Below are 19,725 nucleotides of genomic sequence, written 5' to 3' on the forward strand. Positions count from 1 at the left end.
TAAATGAGTGTCAGAGGCAATACTGTTTAGATTAATAGATTCATAGATATTTAGGTCAGAAGGGACCATTATGATCATCTAGTCTGACCTCCTGCACAATGCAGGCCACAGAATTTCACCCACCACTCCTAAAAAAGACCTCACACCTATATCTGTGCTATTGAAGTCCTCAAATTGTAGTTTGAAGACCTCAAGGAGCAGAGAATCCTCCAGCAAGTGACCCGTGCCCCATGCTACAGAGGAAGGCGAAAAACCTCCAGGGCCTTCCAATCTGCCCTGGAGGAAAATTCCTTCCCGACCCCAAATATGGCGATCAGCTAAACCCTGAGCATATGGGCAAGATTCATCAGCCAGATACTACAGAAAATTCTTTCCCGGGTAACTTGGATCTTACCCCATCTAAAAACCCATCACAGGCCATTGGGCCTATTTACCATGAATATTTAATTACCAAAACCATGTTATCCCATCATACCATCTCCTCCATAAACTTATCGAGTTTAATCTTAAAGCAAGATAGATCTTTTGCCCCCACTACTTCCCTCGGAAGGCTATTCCAAAACTTCACTCCTCTGATGGTTAGAAACCTTCGTCTAATTTCTAATCTAAATTTCCTAGTGGCCAGTTTATATCCATTTGTTCTTGTGTCCACATTGCTACTGAGTTTAAATAATTCCTCTCCCTCTCTGGTATTTATCCCTCTGATATATTTATAGAGAGCAATCATATCTCCCCTCAACCTTCTTTTAGTTAGGCTAAACAAGCCAAGCTCCCTGAGTCTCCTTTCATAAGACAAGTTTTCCATTCCTCGGATCATCCTAGTAGCCCTTCTCTGTACCTGTTCCAGTTTGAATTCATCCTTCTTAAACATGGGAGACCAGAACTGCACACAGTATTCCAGGTGAGGTCTCACCAGTGCCTTATATAACGGTACTAAAACCTCCTTATCCCTACTGGAAATACCTCTCCCGATGCATCCCAAGACGACATTAGCTTTTTTCACAGCCATATCACATTGGCAGCTCATAGTCATCCTATGATCAACCAATACTCCAAGGTCCTTTTCCTCCTCCGTTACTTCTAGTTGATGCGTCCCTAGCTTATAACTAAAATTCTTGTTATTAATCCCTAAATGCATGACCTTACACTTCTCACTATTAAATTTCATCCTATTCCTATTACTCCAGTTTACAAGGTCATCCAGATCCTCCTGTAGGGTATCCCTGTCCTTCTCTAAATTAGCAATACCTCCCAGCTTTGTATCATCTGCAAACTTTATTAGCACACTCCCACTTTTTGTGCCCAGGTCAGTAATAAAAAGATTAAATAAGATTGGTCCCAAAACTGATCCTTGAGGAACTCCACTGGTAACCTCCCTCCAACTTGACAGTTCACCTTTCAGTAGGACCCGTTGTAGTCTCCCCTTTAACCAATTCCCTATCCACCTTTCAATTTTCCTATTGATGCCCATCTTATCCAATTTAACTAATAATTCCCCATGTGGCACAGTATCAAACGCCTTACTAAAATCTAAGTAAATTAGATCCACTGCGTTTCCTTTATCTAAAAAATCTGTTACTCTCTCAAAGAAGGAGATCAGGTTGGTTTGGCGACTGTTTGGAGACTACACCCCATGACAAGGACCACAAATCCCTGGAGTATTGGGGTGCAAGAGTTACTCTTTTGCTACTTCACAATTTCAAATTGCTAACTTTCTGTTGATTCTGGCAAAATACAGTCACGTTAATTAAATTAAGTTTAGCTCTTTCATCGAACATCTACCACAACAGCACAAAGAACAGTTCCAAGCCTCCATTGCAGAAGGGTGGCTCTTGACTAGAACAACCCTGCAGGCTTCTCTGGATGTGGCTGATATGAAAGCTTATTCCATTGTTATGGCTGTTATGCAGGGTATCAAGACGTCAGTCCCTTTCAGTGGTTCCTTTCATGGTCAGTGACACCATGTATAATTCGGTGAATACTTTGAAGCTCTCCAGGGTGATCCTTTGTTTGCTGGATTTATATATATAAATAGATATATATATATAAGCCTGTAAACAAAAAGAGGCTTAATCTATCTCAGGTGGCGCAAAGATAATCTCCTTCTCAATTCTCCACTTTCCATAGAACTTTGGAGCACCTAGGGAAGAAAAAAACGCGTTTCAAAGGGGAGAATCTTCAACTGCTACAGCAAACTCGACTCAGCAGCTAATGACGGCCAAATGTACCTTTTGACTCCTTGGTCAAGGGCCACAATATGCTGATTTCAGACCTTTGTTGCACCATCTTACACCAGGCAACTTTCCTCCTTTTGGGAATGGTCTCTCCCATTTTCACGCCTTAGAAGAGCAGATTACCTCTGACAGATGGGTCTTGGAGGTTATAACTTTGGGAAACTCCATTCAGTTCCACTCCATGGCTCTTTCCTCATCCCTCTTCAGGTACCTCTCTGAAAGCAAGAGGCTCTGTCCCGTCTCTGTGTAGGAGCAGTAGAACCAGTTCCCACTCCACACAAGGGGAGAAGGCATTATTCTAAGTACTTCTTAATTCCCAAAAAGAAGAATGGATGGAGACCAATTCTAGATCTATGGATGCTGAATACCTTGGAGTCAAGATGGCGACATTCTCAGTCATCATCCCATCTCTGGATCCCGGGGACTGCTTCGTGATCCTCAGCCTTCAGGATTCATATTTTCATATCACAATACACCCTTCTCACAAGAATTTCTGCACTTCATGGTGGGGCAGGACCATTACAAATATCAGGTCCTTCCCTTCAGGATAGGCACTACTCCCAGGGTATTCACAAAACTCATGGCAGTGGTGGCTTTAAAACTTCTCAGTGGGGAGTAATAGACTTCCCTTCCCTTGCTGATTGGTTTCTTAAGGGATGTTCCTTCACCATCAGACTGGCATTCAGTACTATGATTCTGTTAAACAGTTGGTTTCCAGCTCACCTTCATGAAATCCTCCTTCCCACTGATTCAGAGGTTAGAGTTTATAGGGACCATGCTGGACATCTCCACAGCCAGAGTTTATTGCTAGACAATAGATTCCTTACACTGTCACATCTGATGATGTCTGCAACTTCTCGGGCATGTGGCAGCATGTACTTTTGGCACACTTCATGACTGATCCTCTATATGCTGTCTTTTTCAAAGATGGTTTCTCTTTGACCACATCCATACTTTTAACCCAGAGTTACTTCGGATTTTCATATCAATTCATCTCCCAGTATTCTACCCCAAGCCTCGCTGGTCAAAACACGAAGTGATCCTTCATAACTTTTATGTCAGGAGAGCATTGGTTTAATTATCTGGACAGGACTAGACTTTTTTGATCCTCCCTAGGGTTGTTTGTTTCTGTTGTGAACAAAACTATAGGGGTTGCTGTGACTACCCAGAGGCTTTCTAAGTGGGGGTTTCTGTTTACATACTCACCTCTTGTGTGGATGCTAACATATCCTGCCCCCCAAAGTCATCGTTCATTCTACAAGATCGTACTCCACATCTGTAGCCCTGCTGGAGGGCGCGTCTATTACAGAAATTTGCAAGACTGCTACATGGCCTTTGATTCACACATACTTGTCACACTATGCCTTGCTTGATGCATCCCAAGCAGATGCTGTCTTTGGCTCTATAGTCCTATAGACAGTCTTAGACCGAGCTCCAAAGAACCTCCTTCCTTTAAAGGGTGCAGCTAGGGAGTGACCTCAAGTGGAACACCCATAGGGACACTACTTGAAGAAAAAGAGGTTACGTAGCTTGTTCGGTAACTGAAGTTCTCCAACCTGTGTGTCCCTACAGGTGTTCCACTACCCACCCTCTTTCTCCTCTGCTTCGGATTCTCATCTTGGGGCTTTGCAGTGCAGAAGGAACTGAGGGCATTTAATCTGCGTGGCCCTGTATATCCTTGGTACAGGACAGGAGAATGTGTAGGATGTTTGCACGAGCCAAATGACCACTGCTACTGAAAATCTCTAATTGAAGGCGCATGCAGTATGTGTACACCTCAAGTGGCATGCCCATAAGGGGACACATCTCGAAGAATTCCAGTGACTACACAAGGTAGAAACCTGTCCTTTTGGCAAAATTCCATTTAGTTGAAAATGTTCCAACCAGCTCTACTTAGGTTCTTAAGTTTCTAATCACTTATTAAAATGATACTTAGGCTTCTAAGTCACGTAGGCACTTCTGAAAATTTTATCCTACATCTCTTCAGATGTGGCAGAGCTGCTTTAGTCTGAGAAGAATCTCATAAATAGAATTGTTATTAGAACAGTGTGTGGCCAATATTGTAATTTGCTTAGAATGTTTTTAAAATGCTTAGAATGAAAGCTGCTAATGTCTCATTAATAAGATATAGAGAACTATTAGTGTTTCTCATAGACTTTAATTGCAGGAAGTTCAGATGATTTATTTTTAAAATGATCCAATAATTAGTGTTTTCATCTAATTCTGTAAAAATAGAATTTAAAGTAATTAATAAGTATTTCAGAGTTATAAGCAATTCATGGTGTGGCACTTATTTCCTTAGGGAAATATTACTATGTAGGGAATATTCATCATAATTTGACCATTACTTTGGATGCGGGAACAATCTGTTTGACTCCTTCAGATACATTATTGCATGGTAGCAGACTGGCTAAATTTCCTTTTCTGTGTTACCTTCCCAAACATTTTCACAAACCCACAAAATAGCTTGGGTTTCCAAAATTTTCTTCTTGTTTTGAGAAATGAATTTTTAATTTAAAATATGTATAAACACAATCTGTGCTTCAGAACCCTGAAGGAGCTGAAAAAGCGGATAACAATTTTTGTCAAACTGACTGCTTTTTCTTGTTGATTAACTCCCTTAAGCCTATATTAAGCCCCTTCTTCCCCACTTCCCAGGGACTTTCTCCTGCTTCAGGGTTTCCTCAAGACTGATAACACCTGGCAGAGAGCACACAGCTCTCTTATTGTTTAAGTGATATATGTACACACTTTCATCAATTTGGTCAACATCTAATATGTTTATCAAACCCATCCAACAGAAAATTAAATTAGTTTTAGCGATGAGAAAGATCACACACTGCAATCAATACATCTTAACTGTTTTCCACTCTGAGGCACGTAACTTGCTCTACTTTTACAATTGTTCATTACTATCCTTTAACACCAACAAGTTGCCTGTACTATAGTTGGTTGAGTCACTTGTCATTATATTTGGGACTTATTATATAGTGCTTTTCATCCAGGGATCTCAAGCTATTTGCAAATATAAGCATTGTACCAGTGTTACAAATGAGACATGCTGAGACACAGGAGTTAAATTGTCTAAGGACTCATAGCACGCCAGTGGCAGAGTCACAGACAGAAACCGGAATCTCCAGACTCCCAATCTTGCATTCTCGCCTCTTTTTTTTTTTTGAGTCCGAAGTTTTCCATTTTGTATCAAGGACATATGAGCTTGAAAGCACTTTTCCACTTTGGTTGTTTTACTTTTTCACAAATTGCTCTTTTCACTGTAATTAGGTGAGTGGTAGGTTATTTTTTAAAAAAAGGCTTTCTTTTATTGTGCAATAGAAGTGGCTGAGTCACCCTAATGGATGGTCACCAGGCTGTTGTAATTGTCACAATTTGAAACTGACATAAATCAGTCCATCACAGTGTGTTCAAGTTTGTCTGGGATTTCCCATTTTCAGACTCATTTTCTGTCTTCACTTCTAGCCATTCTTGGGGATGAGAGTGAAGCATGCTGTCGTGTTGACCCTTCTGGCTGAGGGCATGACTTGGTACGTTCTAGAGCTCTTCAATGCCATGCTAGTATTGACCGTTCAGTCACTCACATGATACATGAGGCACTTTCCCTTTTCTGCTAGGGAATTTTTGCCCTGCAATGCTCCAGACCCTGCTGGATCACATTAAAACCTGCATTTTGATTCCCACATACCAGTGCAATACACTATTGGGTTCACAACTCATTTTAAAAAAGATTATTTTTAGGCAAAAAAGGTATTTGTATATGATATCCAGATCAGCAAAGAGTGGCTATTTGAGAAGTTCTGATTATCGATTCCACCTCTTTAATTAGGGACAATAGCAGAGAGCTATTGTGTAAAAAATGACTGACCTTCAATAAGAAAACAGTTGAGAGAAGTTCACTGTTTTCTAATGAAGTTGTGTGTTAAGAAATTAGTCAATGAAAATTTATATCTGTTGTTAATAGACTAACAGACTTGCTTCCCTTCCTCCCTCCGCCTCGAGTGGAAAGTCATAATATCAAAATCTTTCTTCTAGGCTTTGCTGGAGATGGTGTTTGGCGCAAAGGTGGTTATAACAGGTGATGGGTTCATCCCCGGAGAAAGAAGTGTCATCATCATGAACCACCGGACACGAATGGACTGGATGTTCCTATGGAATTGCCTGCTGCGATACAGCTACCTCAGACTAGAAAAAATCTGTCTCAAATCCAGTCTCAAAAGCGTTCCAGGATTTGGTAGGTCATCTACAGTTTTAATGGATAAAAGAGAATTAGTAATAAAATACAATATTTTGCTTTTCTAATACCACCCTAACCTCCTCTTAGCTTCTACTTCAAATTTAAGATCAGCGTTTTCCCACTCTGTACAGCTGCACTTGTCAGGCTTCTTGTTTCATTAACTAGCATGTGCTACCAAAAGAGTGAGTGTGTGTGTTGTTGTGGTGGTGGTGGTGGTGTTGTTGTGTGTGGTTTTTTTGTTTTTAAAGCTTCTTGTGGACAGGTCAGAAAACAGTGTTCTTTGTAATAGCTGTAGTTTTAAATTCAGGTGACAGAAATACACTGTACAGTATATTAAATAGCTTAGTTTTGTCCTTTTGTTTGAAATTGTTACAGTGACGTAGGCCAGAAACTGGTTTGGGCTGAAGATACTGAACAGATAATTTTTTTGGCTGATTTGAAATAATTTTTCATGCAAGTCGTTTCAGAATAAATATGCAGATTTATCTGAACTAAACATGTCTTTTTGCATTTTATTAATTTTTATTAGATTTGTTTGACATCTCTCACAAAATTACTTTGTACAGGATATGTATCAGCTTTCTGAAGTCCAAAGGGTAACCTAATTTGTGATTCCCTTTTATCAGTCCATGTACTTGAACAGATAATTTTTGGCAGTAGTACATATAATTCTGGGAATAGTGAGTGATTTGCTGAGCAGTAGGGGGAGCTCTCATATTGTGCCACACCAAAATTACTTAAAAAAAAAAACACGGTTTAAATAAAATTGTGACTGTGTAAGCGATGTTTTCGACCAATATATATAAATTCTGTGGTAGAGTAAATAGTTGTTTATTCTTTTAAGTTACAATAAGTCAGGATATAGTAGATGCATCTTGTACTCTTGTATTGCATTACAAAAGATTTTGAATTTTTTTCATAATTTGAAAAATGATTTGGAAGTAAATTAGAATGGGCATATTTTTATCTTCAAGTGACAGCTGTACTTGTTTGTTTGCTTCTATGATATTTTCCAAAGGAATTTTAGGACATGGTCCATGTGTACAGTAGGCATGCGGATCCAAAGGATATTCTCCCAGTTAAGTACTGTATATTTTTATAACATTCAGGGTTTGACAGAATTAGAATTCTCTAAACATACATTTGAAGAACAGATCCTGAGATTGGAGGTTATCCATGCCTTCCAGTCATGTTTGTCAGTGAACAAAAAGGCTAAGAGGTTATTAGGAGGCTCTGAAGGTAGCTTTTCAGTCCAGTCTTCAGTGTACAATAATTCCACACATCTAAATGTCCCTTCCAAAACACATAGCAGTCTCTTGTGTATGTCCGTTATAATTTCAGGAACAGTAATTTATTTTTAAATGACATGGAGCTAACACCATATTGATCAAAGCAGGAGATTTCAGTTAGACTGCATCCTTACCTTACACCATAGTTGTGATGGTCTTAATTCAGTGCATGATCTGACTTTAATATAACACTGTAGCAGAATAGAAGGTTAAAAGACTCTGCATAGGATTACAAGGCTCCCATGCTGAGCCAGCCTAAATTCAAATGCTTGAACACTTCAAAAAAAATGCAGAATATTGTGACATACCCCTGGGGTAGAACCTGAAACTGTGGGACCTCTGAGTCCCCTTAAACTCTTCGTCCTGGGCGCGCTCTCATAATGCTGTGCTAGTGATAAGCGGCAAACCCCTCTAGATGCTGTGATCAGTCAGCCATCAACATGTGGAGGCACACATCTACCTAACTTGCATGAATGCTTTCTAAGCCACTCATGATTTATACACGGAGAGACTCCAGCCAAGTTCCCAAGCCCCCGCCCCCCTTGCATCCCTGTGATGTACCATCTTACACTGCTCAAGACCTTCTCTTGAACAGTGCAAGCTCATTAATTAGTTTGCCACTTTGTCAAAGGAAAGTGGACATGCACCGGCCTTCGTAATCTGAGCAGATTCCCCATACGCTCTCTAGACAAACTTAGTGGTAAGGATAAAACATTACAATAAGTTTATTAACTACAGAAGGATAGATTTTAAGTGTTAGACATAGAGGTCAAAGTTGGTTACATAAGAAATAAAAATAGAAATGCAGTCTAAACTTTCACAGACCAAGCAAGATTTGAATCAAACAGCTTTTCTCACCCGACTGGATGTTCCGGGCAGTTTACAGTTCTTAAAATGCAGGCTGAATTCCCTTCTCAGCCCGGGACCAGTCTCCCCAGTTCGAGATCTTGTCTTCCAGGCAATCTTCCAGGTGTTGAGATGGGGGAGGAGAGAGACCAAGTGGTGATATAATTGACCCTCATTTACACTTTCTCTGCAGGTGCTAGAAAGATCCTTGTTGTGATGTGGGGGTTAGGTAGCCCCCATTGTGTAGTGCCTTCTCTGTGGAATCTCTGGGAGAGTAGATTCTTCTTGATGAGCCATCAACACATGTCTGGCTGGTCCTGATGTATATCTGTCTTGTCAGTGTTAGTTGCCCCTTTGTTGTCAATGAAAGGCTAGCTGTGGGCGTTTTCCACTTACCACATATTTCAGAAACAAACATATAGCAATATTTCATAACCTCACATACAATGATAGTATGTACAATTCAACAGGATATTAATGTTCAACAGATCAAGACTTCTTAAATGATACCTCACAAGGCATGCACTGTACAAAACATATAATCATATCACAGTGGTGAATATAGGGTTTCCAGGGTGCTATTTTGAGATACAGAGTGTCACGAATACTTACTGCTGACACATGCAAGCAAGTGGATTTTGTTCCTTCCAATCCTTATCTAAGGGGGCAGAGAGAACTAATAGCTGACATAGAGGAGGTTCTGCAGGGAAAGCTGAGGAACGGCCAAGTTTGGGAAGAGCTTTATTTAAAGTGTGCAATTTTAAGTTTAAAGCCAAACTCTTGGAAAAGGGAAGTTTGGACAATTCTGTGGGTAAAGCGGGTTGGTTTGTTCAAAGCAGGACAGGCACTGCACCTCTTTCAAAATAGTTGCCTCCTCTCCTTTGTTAGCCTGTGAGAATTCTCCCTCATTCCTGCCCATTTTACACGTAACTAGTTACTGTTGCATATTTTGTAAGATATATGGAAAGGAAATTCATACAGCAAAAACTGTGTGTTTAATGAGTTCAGGATACAGCAGGATGCACTCCACGCAACCAAAACCTTAAAAGTCGGGAAATGAGAATTAAGTCTCAGACACCCTTTGCCACCTTCACGTTGCCTACAGTTGTGGAGGTCAGTAACACTCAGCACTCAATAAGGTATTCACTTTCATCTAAAACAGATAACAGAGCGATACATACCCCAGCTTAATCAAACTCTTGTTCTTAAAGCAAAATCTTAACTTTCTTCTTACTCTGTTATACCAAGAAATTTCCTGACGTGAGCTGCAGAAGAACTAATGTTCTTTGTGTACATTAATCTAGAGAAGAGCCACATGGAGTATCTTCAAAGTAGGCTTGATGAATTATTAGAATATGAGCTAATGAATAGACCCCAAAATAGAAGGGATATACTTCTGGCCCTGTGTTTAGAGACCGACTAGTAAATCGAATGCACGGCTAAAAAGGCAGTGCTAATAGTAGGGTATTAGTTTTGTGTCACAATGGAGTTCATTTACAACAGTTCGGCTGGTTGGAGCTGTACTTGCTACTTGCTGTGAGATGCTTTAAATTAGCATGCAAGAAAATGCTGTGCAGAATCTGGGAAGGAGTGAATGAAAAGTGAGATCCATGAATCCAGCAAAGATATGCACATGGAGACTTTCTATAGGAACTTGACTGAAACACAGTGCAGCAGCAAAAGCTGGTGATGGTTAAATACAGAAGAGTAGGGATTGTTAGACATCAGTGGGAGCAGTTTATGCTTCATGTCAATCCTGTGCTTTGCTTTTCAGTGCAGATTTTTAAATCCATGTCAGGACTGCAAATGTATATTCAGTAGATCTTGTGATAAATATCAGTAGGAAATTGTGGCCAAGGAGTCTAATTATACATTCAGCCAGGCAGTGTAGAAAATCTCATATTTTACTCCCATGGCCCTACCATGTGATATGAAAGGCTTTTAATTGGTACTAATAGCTGAAGAAAAGTCTTCTGCAGTTCTGTTTTAAAAAGCCTTTGCCCATTTTGTAAGCCTTTAGCATTTAACCAAATCTTTTAAAGGTCACAAGGAAAGACCATTTAGAAATCCATGCAATGCCTCATCAGTGCCTTGCAGATGTCATTGCCCCCGTTTGTTAGTCGTCAAAGTATAATATTTCAAGCCAGAAATTATTTAGAATTCTGAAATTAAAATAAATTCTTCTCTCCTAGTACCTTTCAGTTTAATCTTTTCAGATGAATACCTTTACATGAACTAATTGTACTTGATTAAAAATAAACAAATACAGAGCATTTGATACATTTACAAAAGGCAATTGTTTTCATTCTTAGGCAGCTACATGGTGATCAGTACTTTAAGTATTTCATTCAGAATTGTGTACAGCATGGGGTTATGTGTAACACATTCATCTGAGTATCTCTGAGTACTTCATAAACATTAAGCCTCGCAACATCCTGGTGCTAAGTACCATCCCAATTTTAGAGTGGGAAAATAAATTTGAGAGGTTAAGAATATTACCCAAATCTGATAAATTAGGGGCAGACCTAAGGCTTGAACCCAGGAGTGCTGATTCGTAGTCCCCATCTTTAGCTAATGCACTGTTTGTGCTTGGGGTTTTATTTGTATTTGGAGGCTTAATATGCAGAGGAATGTATGTTTGGAGGTGAGCAGAGTTAAAATATCTGCAACATGATTTAACGACTGCATACTGCACATATAAGGACTTTCTATTTAAGAAATTTATATACTTACTTTGCTGGTAGATGATGCCTCATTAGGAGTTTTTGGGTCACTTTTTATAGATGTTTACAAATTATTAATTTACAGTACTTTAATATACAAAAAAACCTTTGAATTGATTATATGCGAGTTGTTTCTTTTTTAATGAATTGTCTTTTTGTTCCCGGAGACTATATCTCTGGTTTAATAATGCATGCAATAAAGTTTCCAAAATGCTATATTAAATTTCAGTAATCTCAATTTCAGAAATATTACTGCAGCATTTCTCTACTACTTGCCAAAGGCATGGTCCCCAGGAATCACTATTCACTCTGTTGTTCAGCTGTTGCTGCAGTTTCTTATATCAGTGGTTCTCAACCAGAGGTCCGGGGCCTCCTGGGGGGGCCGTGAGCAGATTTCAGGGGGTCCGCCAAGCACGGCCAGTGTTAGACTCACTGGGGCCCAGGGCAGAAAGCTGAAGCCACACCACACAGGGCTGAAGTCCGGGGCACCAATACCTGAGGCCAAAGCCGAACTTAGCTTCACGGGGGCCCCTGTGGCATGGGGCCCTGCTTGCTACCCACTAATGCTGGTCCCGGCTTTTATACGCAGAAAACCAGTTGTTGTGGCACAGGTGGCCCGTGGAGCTTTTTTATAGCATGTTGTGCAGGGGGGCTCAGGGGGAAAAAAAAAAAAAAGGTTGAGAACCCATGTCTCAGATGACATCATCAAAAACTACTCTGGCACGTTTTGCAATCGCAGTTCTCTAGGAGGGTTTCTAACAGCACTGGCAGTTTCTTGCATATTAAAATCAAATAGAATTTCCCTAACTCTCCTCTGAATGTGCATATACAAACCTCTGTTCTCACCTCGCTTTTTAGCAAAGATTTAATAGCAGATTCAATGATAAAGTGCAGGGTGGGCGTCTCGTATTACTAAAACTTGATTACTTTCTCAAAATATACTGCAGAATGCATACTAAAATTCACTTACTACTTAGTAAAGTGTTGTAAATAATTGGCAGTAAACTGTAATATCAAACAAATGGACAAAGAATGATTTCAAGTATTGTCTGTCTTTTTTTATTCACTTAACTTGCCGGTTCTCAAAACTCCTGACGTTCAGAATGCGTCTCCCATTCACAAATATGAATCAGTGAGGTTCTGCTGGAAGCAGAATGTGTATTTTAACCATCAGTGATTTTCATAGGGTTATAATAGTGGATGAAGGGACTGCAATGATACCTGGATTTTAGGGGAGCATTTGGTACAGTATCTCAAGCCTTAATCGAAAAAATAAATTAAAATTGGCTTTAATCTGAGCACAGTTATATGAATTGAAAAGTGGCTGAAGGACCATAATCCAAGTATATGTCAGTGAGTAAAACGAGGTATCCAGTCGCAGCTGCCTGGATGCGTATTGGGCCTTGTTTCAGTTTGTCTTTGTTAATGAGGTAGAAAAGATTAAATAGTACATTGATTAAATTCACAGATGATAGGAAAGAGGATGGTGCTGCAAACATCATTGATGAATTTAAGAGAAATGAGGAGTAGTGTCCACTATGGGCAGTTATTTGCAAATCCTAATTGCTATATTCAGCACTCAGGTACTACTATGTTGACTTCTAAAATGGTCTTCCATACAAAGATCTCAAAGCATTTTACAAACATTAAGGACTCCATGTTTCCAAACACCCCAGTGAGATAGGTGTGTGTCTATCTATAAATAGATAGACACACACACACACCATTTTAAAGATGTGTAAACTCATGTATGGGAAGGTCAAATGATTTGCTCAAGGTAACACAGCAAATCTAGCAGAACTAAGACTAAATTTTTTCCCCAGACTCCCTTTCCTTTACCTCTTGACTATGCTTCCACTTCATTGACCAAACCTTTGGCTCAGTTACATAATCGGAGTAAGGGACCTGTTAGCTCCCTGTTCCTAAGTATGGTGGTTCTGTAGTGGCCTGAACACGATGATGATTGGTCTTGCAGAATGGAAAGAAAGGACTCAATGCCTGCTCTATGGGACCAAGGTGCAGTCACAGGACATAGATTGCTTGTAAATTGTATCCTCATCTCCCACCCATTAGTCATCCCTTTTCCGCAGAAACCCTTTCTCCCTCTTTCCTCATAAAAGGGCTGTAGAAGTAAATATAGACCCATGACTCCAGTAATATCTGAGGAGCAATTGAAAGGGGTGATTCAGGGTGCAGGGTCATGGACTCTTCTCTGATGAGTTTTTTTTTTTTAAACCCATTTTTGTGGATTCACTAAACAAACCAATCCTCACTTATTTTTAATTTCTCTATTGCAGAGGAATATGCCTGTAAGGAATAGAATTTTTATGTAGAGTGGGAAAAACACAGGAGTTACTTCGTTTCTAGTTTAAAAAACCCAAAATTTACTGTATGTGTGTGCACATGTGTGTAAAATGCAACTCTCAAGATAATGCTGTCAAGGTAATTTTAAATATATATATTGGAAACAAGGGTGAAAATAGCATTTTACATTCAACTCTGGTGAAAAGGGCCAGGCAATGTGTAGCAAGATTGTGCTGGTGTTCAGAAACACAACTATTATGAGATTGAGTATCTACTGTACCACTAGGCAACTGGAAGTGATATGAACACTCCTGAGTCATGCATTTCCTCTCTCAACTAATTGCTGAGTGATAATTCATTAAAGGAATGGACCAAATCAAATGACAACTGTTCAATTCATTATATACCTATTAACTAAGCATTAGAGATGAACATGGTAAAAACATTACTATGAGAGGATACTCTGTATCACAAAGATTGGTACAAGAAGAATTTCTTAATTAATGTTTTACATGCGTCAAATTAGAAAAATAATTTAAGAATTGCAATGTTTTAAAATGTGATTTGATTATGGTACTTAGAGCTGACACTAACTAGAGGAAACAGTTAAATATCTCAATTGAAGTGGCTTTTCAAATCTATTTATAACGTTCCTTTACTAATCAGAACTTGTACAAATCAGAATTAAATACAGTGCAACTCTGTGTTCCCATCTCAAAAACCACGTGATAACATTTTTTCACTATAACATTCTCCTCTTTGGCAGAGCTTGTAAATAGGAAGTATAAATGCTGCTGAGTGTTACTTTTAAATCAAGGAGATCCACAGTTGTGCCCCATTTATAACTGTCAGTACAATGAAACAAATTACATAAATAACTGTTAATGAACCACTGCTATAATCAATATTTTGTGTACACAGAAATCAGGCATGTGCAAGTGACTTCTACCAATCTTTGTGCCTATGTGGTGGTGGTACATCAGAGGCACGGATTAGAATCAGGCTCCATTGGGCTAGTCTTGAACAAACTTATACTTACTGCCCTAAAGCGTTTCTGATTTGAAACAAGAATCAACAAGTGTGTCTGACAAACAATAGAAGGGAAAGGAAGAGAGAGAATGGCTGACAGTGATAAGATCGCACAGCTACATATGTTAGTTCTCTGCACAACTTGGTAAGTCAGAATCACTGATTTATGGGGGAAACGTTTTTGAATTTAGTATCCGATATCCCAGCGGCCCAAAACTGAGTGCCTGCTGGTTTGCTGGGTTTCTTATTGACCTCATGGCTTTTGAGGGGTTTGAAAGAAGAGAGTGTAGTGGCTGTATGGGTTCATTCTGTGAAGACTTTCAATGTGTAAGGGACAGCTTGGAAGAAAGTATGGAGACATGCAAGAGCGAATTGGACAGCCAGTTCAAGATTGGCATAATTGACAGAATGGAGGAGGAAGGTGTGAAGTATGATTAGAAAAAAGCAAATAGTTTGGATGAGGCAGAGTTGTGAAGAGCCTTAAATGTGAGCTTAACTTGTATTTGGTGTGGTGGAAAACAGATTCTGGAGAAAGGTGTGGGGGTGACAGACCAGGAAAACGAACTTAGTGGCTGTGTTTGCCCCCTCCTCCAGTCTGCACTAATCTGGGGGTTGGAGAGGCCAGAGAGGTTGGCAGTAACCAAGATGTGAGATTATGAGGTCTTGGACAAGAATTCTAGCTATAGGGACAGGATTCAGTTTTGCTTTAGAAAAATATGGAGAAAAGAGATGCCAGGACTTGAGCAAAACTTGGATCTCTGGCTTGCTGGAGAGAGTCAAGTCAGATGATACCCTGGATGTGGGTTTGAGGGTTAATGTTAACAGTGCCAGAGAATAGGCAGAATAGAGAGGATTTAGGAAGATGTATACTATTTTGTGTATCACATTTTAAAATTTAAGGTGGTGTATCATGTTATAGTAATTCCTATAGGAAAACCACAACTTTGAATTTCCTGCCATATTTTCTGGTTAAATATCAACAATAAATGTTGCAATAGGGGAGGCTTTGGCATTTAAAATTTTTTAAAAAATCTGTTTTTGAGACACTGTCTTAAAAATGTTCAGTGAACTTCAAAGAATGACTGGCTGTTTTTTACCAAACTTCTCCCTCTCTGTGCTCCCTTCTCTCCTCCCACCTCCTCCCCCCCCCCACAAAAAATGAAATGTTTGGATTAAGAACAAACATGAGAAATTTCATCCTGAAGTATGTTTTGTCCCTGTCTCCCTCCACCCATTGAAAATAATGTTTTTTTGGGGGAAAGGGGGCTTTGAAATTAAAATGTTTCCTCAGTCGTAACTATAGAATTGTTAATGTAATAATGTTGTGTGACTGCTGGAGAGTTATGTATGCTAAAGTTGTTTTATCCTCACCCCAAGTCCCCAGAGCAAATTACTGCCTATATGCAATATATTTCTCCAATTCAATAGTAGCATTTCCTCTCCCTTGCATGTATGATCATGTGACGGACTACAGTATGTAGTCAAGCCACAATAAAACCAAGATAGGTGTGAAAAATAGACTGTGAGCATATGTGTGCTACTTACTCTAGCAAAAAACAAAGGTTAAATGTCTTTAATCAGAATTACCCTGGAATTGAAACCAGTGTCTATCTTTTGAGTCACAAAAAAAGGTTGATTGAAAAGGTCATTGTGCCCAGCTGCTGCATGTTTCTACAATGCTAACCACATAGCAAGCTTTAGCGAGAGTTATATAATCTATGTTAGTGAATGCTTTTGAGTACATCTGTGAGTTAACATTAGTTATCAGAAATGTCAGGTATTACAGTCATAGTATTTGTTTTGGCAAAGAAATGGAATTGCATTATTTGGTTTGGACTAACTTCCCTGTTTATTTGTGTTCCATATTTTCCCGTTTATCTTTCCCGTGAACTTACAAACCCAAGGGCAAGCTTTTGCTTTCCAGTAAAAATAAACATTGATTTCTTTCAGACTAGCAAAATTCCTGATGGCCAGGAGTCCCAGACAACCAAAAACATAGTCCATACAAGAAAAATTTAATTACTGCCTATTAGACAGTATGTTGAGCTGAGCTTTACAGGTGACTGAACAGCATGCCTCACCTCACACTGCAGATGAGAAGGTGCTTCCTACTTGTTTATTTTTAAATACCACTTATAAGCAGCAGTTATCAGTTGACACATTAATGAATTCCTCCCATAGATCTGCCCATCCTATTTCACCCCAAAATACATGATGTACGTGTTCTTCCAATGGTGCAATGTGGGCCCGTTTGCCTTCATGTGACGGAGACAAGAAAACCAAGATGGCACATTTTCACCTTACTTTTTTTACTGTAACCTTACCGTTAGTTTCCTGTCTCCCCTGTAAACTCTGTACTTTTAAACTCCAGGCAGAGGTCTAAAACCCTCCCAGATCTGCAGGATGTTTTGAGTTTCAGGCGCAGCTAGTACCATCCACATAACTTCTAGGGCCTAAGCTGCCTGGAGGAAATGGTGGGGAAGGTTTAGTGGCAAGTTTTCTCCTGTCTCTTTCCAGCAGCAGGTGGGACCAGAGATAAGTCTCTCCTAGTGGGCTGTTGTCAGCACACTACCAGCAGGTCTCCAAGTGAGCACTTTCTTTGCCTCTCGTTTTCCTCAGGCTCTGTAGCTGTGAGAAATCTTGTTCTGAATAACTCAGACCAGACAAGCTAGTTTCAAGACTCTGTTACCAACCAATATAATAATTTCATAAATTGTAGTTTTGTATGAGTTAATTTAGTGGTGGTAGTAGCAGGATATTAAATGTATGAAGTGTATTGGCTGAAATAATTACACAAAAGTGAAAACTACCAGAAGCAAAAGAGCAACATTTTTCTTTCATTAAGGTGCCTCTTTCCACCTTGTCCCACTTGCCTGTTACTTCCTCAAAGTTCTGCAAAGGGTATTCGTTTTACGTATATTCCCAGTTTTGCTTCTGTGGGGTTTGTGTGTGGTTGGTTTCTAGAACTTGGGAGAAATTTGAAACTTTCCCTTTCTTAGTAGGGTGGACCTGTAACAGGCAAGACACAACTTGCAACTTCTTACCCTGTAGTCCTCCTCCTCCTCCTTTTGTTGTCACATTGTGTCAAAGTTGATGTTAATCACTGTGTTGACCAGTGACAAAAAAGTAATTATGCAAGTAATTTTGGGCAGCATTTTGAGGCGCAACACCAGTTAGCTTTTCCCTCTGGTGCACACTGAATGTCCAGTTTTGGCATCAGTTTCTTTGTTGTATAATATCATATACCAGCGGCTTTAAAAAGAGTGTGTTCGTTATTTTCCCCGTTTAATTAAGTACATCCTTGTAGTTTCAGTACACTCTTGTATACAAATTATGGAGTTCAGATGAGATGAGAACAACAAAATGGGATAGCTTTTAGCCTGTTTGGGAGAGAAAATAGGTTTTTGAAACTAGCACAAGGACTGTTTAAAAACTAAGCTCTGAATAGTTCATTTAAAATATTTATGGCACATTCTTACACTATAATAAAGGCCAGTGCTAAGAAGAAATTGTAAATAAAGCTACAACTTAATTTGGGCATGGTCATGTGATGGAGTATATTAAAAGAAAATTTTGTTTTAGTTTGTCCTTCTAATTATCACCCCAAAATGATCCTTCTAAACATTATATCCATATGACCAGGTCTCTGTTCTTAACTGCCATTGTTTTGGCACAATTTGTACTGATTGTAATATGTTGTTCACGTTCAATGTGGAAAGCTGACTGTGTTGGATCATATTAAAGAAGTTCTGTATTAAAATCACAAATGAGTTTGATTCCCCAGAGTTTAAATTCCAGGGTATTACTAATTAAGAGGTCTCTTGGTTTTTGGTACTGTTTCTCTCCCTCTATGTGTGAAACTTGCAAGCTGCTAATTGTGTTAGTACATTCTAAGACAGAGTCTGTTCTCAAAGCAATTCACAGAGAGAGAGACTCAAAGCAATACTCTAACAACAGAAACAGCACCCAAAGACTCCCCGCCCTTTTGTTGTATTAACCATTGTGATTAAAATAGAGATAGAGGATGCATGTGGATGGATGCTTGGTGTGGATAATAACTGAATGATCAGGGAGGTGCCAGCCTAAGAATCCAGTGTCCATCGGCTGAAGAAGGCGTCAAGTGGAAATAACCAGAGGACCCCCCGGAGGGCAGACTGGAATCCACCCAACAGCCTCAAGAATGGGAGAACCAAAGAACAAGATAACATCTTGGAGCCGTCAGGAATGTGCTATCTGCTGATTGAGTCAGCAACAGCATGATGAAGCAATTCCCATAGACTGGCATAGGAAGAAATTCCTATAAAAATAGACTCTAAAAAGTGAGAACTTTGGGGGTCTGATTCTGCAAACCAACTTCCAGGAGCATCAGATGAGCATCTGACAAGGCCCTGCTCCCTCCTCATGTCCAGGCCACCTGGCCAGTGGCTTGGCATGAGCAACTCTAAGGCTGGTAACTATGATAACAACCTTGCAGAACCTGTGTGTGTGGGTGTGTATGTGTGTGGGTGTGTGTTTGTATGAATGAATGTGTGAATAAATATGAGATTGAATGGAATGTTATAGCTATAACTAACTGCTTACTATGATTCTTTCTGTATTCACAATAAATGTGGTATTTTGCCTTTTTCCCTTTAATAAGATCCTGCTGGTTTTTATTTTATTGGTATAACAACTGCTTCCGTTTGAAAGCAGTTTCTTCTGTATATCCTGAGCCATGTCACTGAAAGTATAGCATGGACATTTAGGCTCTGTCTACGGTTAAAATACATACTGAACAATGTTCCCTCTAATTTTTGACAGGCCATGTGCGCAAAAAATTTCTTCTGTGCAAATGTTTGTGCGCGCGGTGTTTTGCCGTGTGCGTGGGGTTTAGGATCTGTGTGCTCACGCACACACACGCACAGCTTAGAGGGAACAGTGGTACTGATACAGCAGTGTCAGTCAGGGGTATGAAAAAACCCATGTCCCAACAGACATAGTTATGCCAACAAAAACCCCAGTGTAGAAGCAGATATGCTGATGCAAGAGTACTTCTGTCAGCTGTCGTTCAG

The 19,725-nt window shown here is 39.6% G+C and overlaps 1 protein-coding gene across 10 annotated transcripts in view; it reads left to right on the forward strand.

Moving 5' to 3' along the window:
* Nucleotides 1-19,725, forward strand: part of LCLAT1 (lysocardiolipin acyltransferase 1) — a 205,949-nt gene that overhangs the window by 88,057 nt on the left and 98,167 nt on the right. For 5 of the 10 annotated variants that reach the window (XM_073338649.1, XM_073338646.1, XM_073338651.1 and 2 more), the window contains one exon: nucleotides 6,282-6,480. The exons of 1 other annotated variant lie outside the window; for it this stretch is intronic. In XM_073338649.1, the coding sequence (XP_073194750.1) occupies nucleotides 6,282-6,480 (199 nt within the window). Of the gene's footprint in view, nucleotides 1-5,711; nucleotides 5,777-6,281; nucleotides 6,481-14,566; nucleotides 14,820-16,624; nucleotides 16,776-19,725 lie in introns of those variants that run through there. 4 more of the 10 variants (XM_073338653.1, XM_073338652.1, XM_073338654.1 and 1 more) reach the window with 4 other exon arrangements.

This window comes from Lepidochelys kempii, chromosome 3 (assembly GCF_965140265.1).
Source record: "Lepidochelys kempii isolate rLepKem1 chromosome 3, rLepKem1.hap2, whole genome shotgun sequence".
Lineage (NCBI taxonomy): Eukaryota > Metazoa > Chordata > Testudines > Cheloniidae > Lepidochelys > Lepidochelys kempii.